The sequence below is a fragment of the Asparagus officinalis genome, chromosome 1, assembly GCF_001876935.1.
Source record: "Asparagus officinalis chromosome 1, Aspof.V1, whole genome shotgun sequence".
In the NCBI taxonomy this organism is placed as follows: Eukaryota; Viridiplantae; Streptophyta; class Magnoliopsida; order Asparagales; family Asparagaceae; genus Asparagus; species Asparagus officinalis.
The window spans coordinates 26,235,054-26,239,147 of record NC_033794.1 but is presented as its reverse complement, the minus strand read 5'-3'; the positions used below and the strand labels follow the sequence as shown (position 1 = coordinate 26,239,147).

The following is a 4,094-nucleotide window of genomic DNA, read 5'->3' as shown; positions in this document are numbered from 1 at the left end:
ACCATATATCTATCCATTTGCCGATCTTGGATGTGGATATGAACACAAATATATCTTTAGTAAAGAAAACTCGTATCGATATGACCTAGACATTTCGCTGTATATTTGTTCTGTAACTATATCCTGTTGGATATGGATACTTAGTTGCTCTATTTATATCCTAATGAGGACACAAATATTCCAGCAGACGCATATTTTTTTGCAACTAAACAAAATTTTAAATTAGTCACACAAAAAACTCACTAATCCCTCTTCCTTATTTGACTAAAGAAATTCATCTTATAAAATTTCCATCAAAGTTTGTACCTTCTTTTTCTCTTCCAATCATAAGAAATATATAACTTTTTTTTTTACAATATTCGAATTCTGCACTAATTGTATAGTACTTTGGTTGGTGTTTGGGTTTCAAAATAACACAACGCATGAGTAATAAATCTTGGAATTCACTAAGGGTTCTCTGAATCCACAAAGAACAATATTCAAAAGCATGAAGAAAATATAATAAAGAGGAAGTTTTATTGATGAAAAGTTATGCCTATAAGGCTTACATTCCTATGCTTAAACAAAAAATAAACAAGACTCTTACTAGACTCGAACTTCACCAGAAATAAAAATAACATAGCTCTCCTTAAAAGACTCCTTATGATTAGCGAAACAAACCGGTCAAATTTGGAATTAAACCGGATATGTTTCCTAATCAAAACAGACTTCTAAAACATTACCTAAAACAATAAAATGTTTATAAAAACTCTGATATATCCCAATTCTGACGCAGCGCGGAAGTAGTAGCATCGGAATTCACCAAGGATAATCTTGGAATCCACGAAGAGCTTCGAATCTACGAAGTAAAATTGAAGAAAACACAATTTTATTAATTAAAAGTAATGACTGTATGGCTTACAAGACTCTATTTAAATAGAAAAAGAAACAAGACTTCTACAAAGACTCAAACTCCTACAAGGACTCAAACTTTACCAAAAATAGTAAAAGAATTCCTAAAACATTAAAACTCCTAAAAGACTCCTTATGACTAGGAAAGTTCACCGGTCAAATCTGAGATCAAATCGAATTTGTTTCCTAATCAATAAAGACTCCTAAAACATTACTAAAAATAATAAGGAATGGATAAAAATGCTGATATCTCTCAAATCGTAAGGAATTTGGCGAAACGGAGGAAGCAAACCCAACCCTTTGGTTCAATTTCAACATACGGCTTTCATGTATACCTCGTTCAATTTCAACATACGGCTTGGGAGATTTGACCCGTTCTTCGTTGCAAGTTATTTTTCTGTAGGGTGTATGTTTGGGCTTCTGACGGTCCAGTTTCTCCATAAATATATCCGCAGTGTGTTCTACATCATAAAACCACCATGGGAATAAAATAGATTGAAAGTAAAAAACTTTAGGGGATTAATATATTGAAATAAGAGTTTTAAAAGCTTCCCAAGAAAATAGGGAAAAGTTAAGGGATTTTAACGGATTGAAATAATAGTTGGTAAAGTTTAGAGGCTTATTAGATTTTGGGTCTAGATAAGTTGGAAGCTTAATATGGAAAATCCCAATGAAGATAGAAAATAAAATAAAAAAATAAAAATAAAATATGCTACCTATTATATCATTATATACTACTTAATATATACATAAGATATAATATTATATATCTTTAGTTGTTGTGTGTTTGTACCCAATTTTATTAAGGGGATGTTCTGTTTGCATGTAAGAGAAAGATGAAAGTGAGAAAATAATTTTTTTATTTAACATTTTAGGTGTTTGTTTGCATGTAAGTTCAAATGTAAGAAAGTTATCACATAGGATTTAATGCAATTTTAGCTTCCCTTATAAAATGGTGAAGTTAAATTAAAGTGACAAAAACAGTAACCAGTTTTAATTATATTTAATAATTAATTCTATTTTCCCACGTCAATTTCACATTTCAATGATAATTTTATTTTTCAAGTAAACAATTGCATTTCCCTTGCATGAAGACTTGTATGTGAAAGTTGTTTTCAAAGAATAGTAACTTTTTTTTGAAAACCCCCTAAGCTGCTTCAAATAACGCTCACATATTTTTCTATTTACGTCCTCAAATCTATTAATTTGTTTTAAAAATTTGATAAAGTTTAGGAGATCCAATATGACAAAAAGTCAAAAAACCCTATCCACTAAAACCAGAAAACAAATTTGGTCTTTATGGACCCTTTCTAACTTTTTGTAGATTTGGCGAGTCTAGAGGAAAGGCCCCCCCTTCAATTGAGCTCGATGTGACTGTCAAGTCAGTGGACTGTTTTTGGATGGATTTGTGGGTTTTTTTTTGTTATTATTAAATTTTTGGAAAAGTTTTTGTCAGGTTCAGATTGCAACCTGATGCCCCACTTTCGTACGCTATCGGTATGCCCAAGAGAAGTAGACTGGTGTCGTATTTTGTGTCCTCTGTAGCTCCCAAAGTTATGTCGAGCCCAGTAGTAGTAGACTAGCTAATACCCTGTGTGTGTTTTGACTGTACACGTATTTTTCATTGCTTGACCTACCTGTATTTACTTCTAGCTAGATCCGCTAGAACTTTTATTAAGCACACATAATCTCCGTAATTGGGAGACAACACCCAATAAAAATGGCTGCTCCTATTGCTCGCCCATAATGGAACTCTTTCCTAAAGTTTGGTCAAAGGTGACAATCTCAATCTAATCTAACGCATTGATCCTAATCTAACAAACAATAATAGCGGATTGGGGGTTTACTAATACTCCTATTTAGAATGATTAAGAGTTAACCATTCTAATTATAAAGAAAATAGTCAAAATCATTGTTATTTCCAAACACTAAAACTGATCACAATGACTAAAATAAAACTTATTTAACGGGTTAATAATTTAGTTCTTCAGATTATCGAATAAGCTAAGTACATTAATCCTTCTTTTTAACCCCTCTTCCTTAACCCTTTGCCAAACGGGGCCTCTAATTATAAAGAAAATAGTCAAAATCATTATTATTCTCAAACACTAAAACTGATCACAATGACTAAAATAAAACTTATTTAATAGTTTAATATTTTAGTCCTTCTGATTATCGAATGGGTTAAATACATTAATCATTCTCTTTAACCCCTCTTTCTTAACCCTTTGCCAAATAAGGTCTTAAGGAATTAAGTACATCTTGCCTAATGGATTTAACCAATTCAACCCTTCCGTTCCTTTTTTTTTTGGTTGAAATACATACAACACCCCTATCATCTGTCTAAAAATGTTACAAACCTGTGATGTTATCTAGAAACTTCCTACCACTTAATTTTTTTGAATCTATCCTATACTTGCTATTTGTCTATCATGGAAAAAGAACATCATAGATTATCTAGGAAATTTTCATGGTGGCAACAAACAAAGCTAGCTTCACAGTTTTTTTTGGTTGTATAAACAAGAACGTTAAGATAATTCTAACTTATTTATCTCATAAATGCAGAGTATGCATACACACTGAGCGTGAACGAGAAGACCGACGTATACAGCTTTGGTGTCGTTCTCCTCGAACTCATCACGGGTCGACGCCCTGTCGGCAGCTTTGGCGACGGCGTTGACATTGTCCAGTGGGTCCGAAAGACCACCTCTGAGATCAATGAAAAATCAGACCCGGCTGCTGCAGTGCTCGCGGTGGTAGACCGCCGCCTCTCACCATCTCCTATCGACACAATCACCAACCTTTACAAAGTGGCAATGCGATGCGTCGAGGAGAAGAGCTCAGCACGGCCCACGATGAGGGAGGTGGTCCATATGCTCTCCGATCCGACAACATCACCACCGCCGGATCTTCTTGTTATTTGAAGGAGGTACCAGATTGTTAAGGGTTTGGTATATTATTAGGGGAGTATTAATAAGCGGAGGGTTTGTTTTTTGGGTTGTATTTGTATATTACAAGTTCAAAAGTCATCGGTTTAACTTTGTGGTTCTGGGAGATGGTTACTACCTAAAATTTGGGGTGCCTATTGGATGCCTACGTACTTTTTGTTATATACTAGTGAGGAAGGCACGTGCAATGCACGTGCCAGTCTCATTGTCCAAGCCCCCAAATTTGAAGCTAAACTTGTTTTAATTCCAAGAAAG

The 4,094-nt window shown here is 34.0% G+C and overlaps 1 protein-coding gene across 1 annotated transcript in view; it reads left to right on the top strand.

Annotated features, from left to right (window-relative positions):
* LOC109832368 (leucine-rich repeat receptor-like kinase protein FLORAL ORGAN NUMBER1) overlaps positions 1–3,815 on the top strand; it is a 9,916-nt gene extending 6,101 nt beyond the window's left edge. Inside the window, 1 exon segment of the mRNA XM_020399760.1 lies at positions 3,457–3,815. Within this exon segment, the coding sequence (XP_020255349.1) occupies positions 3,457–3,815 (359 nt within the window).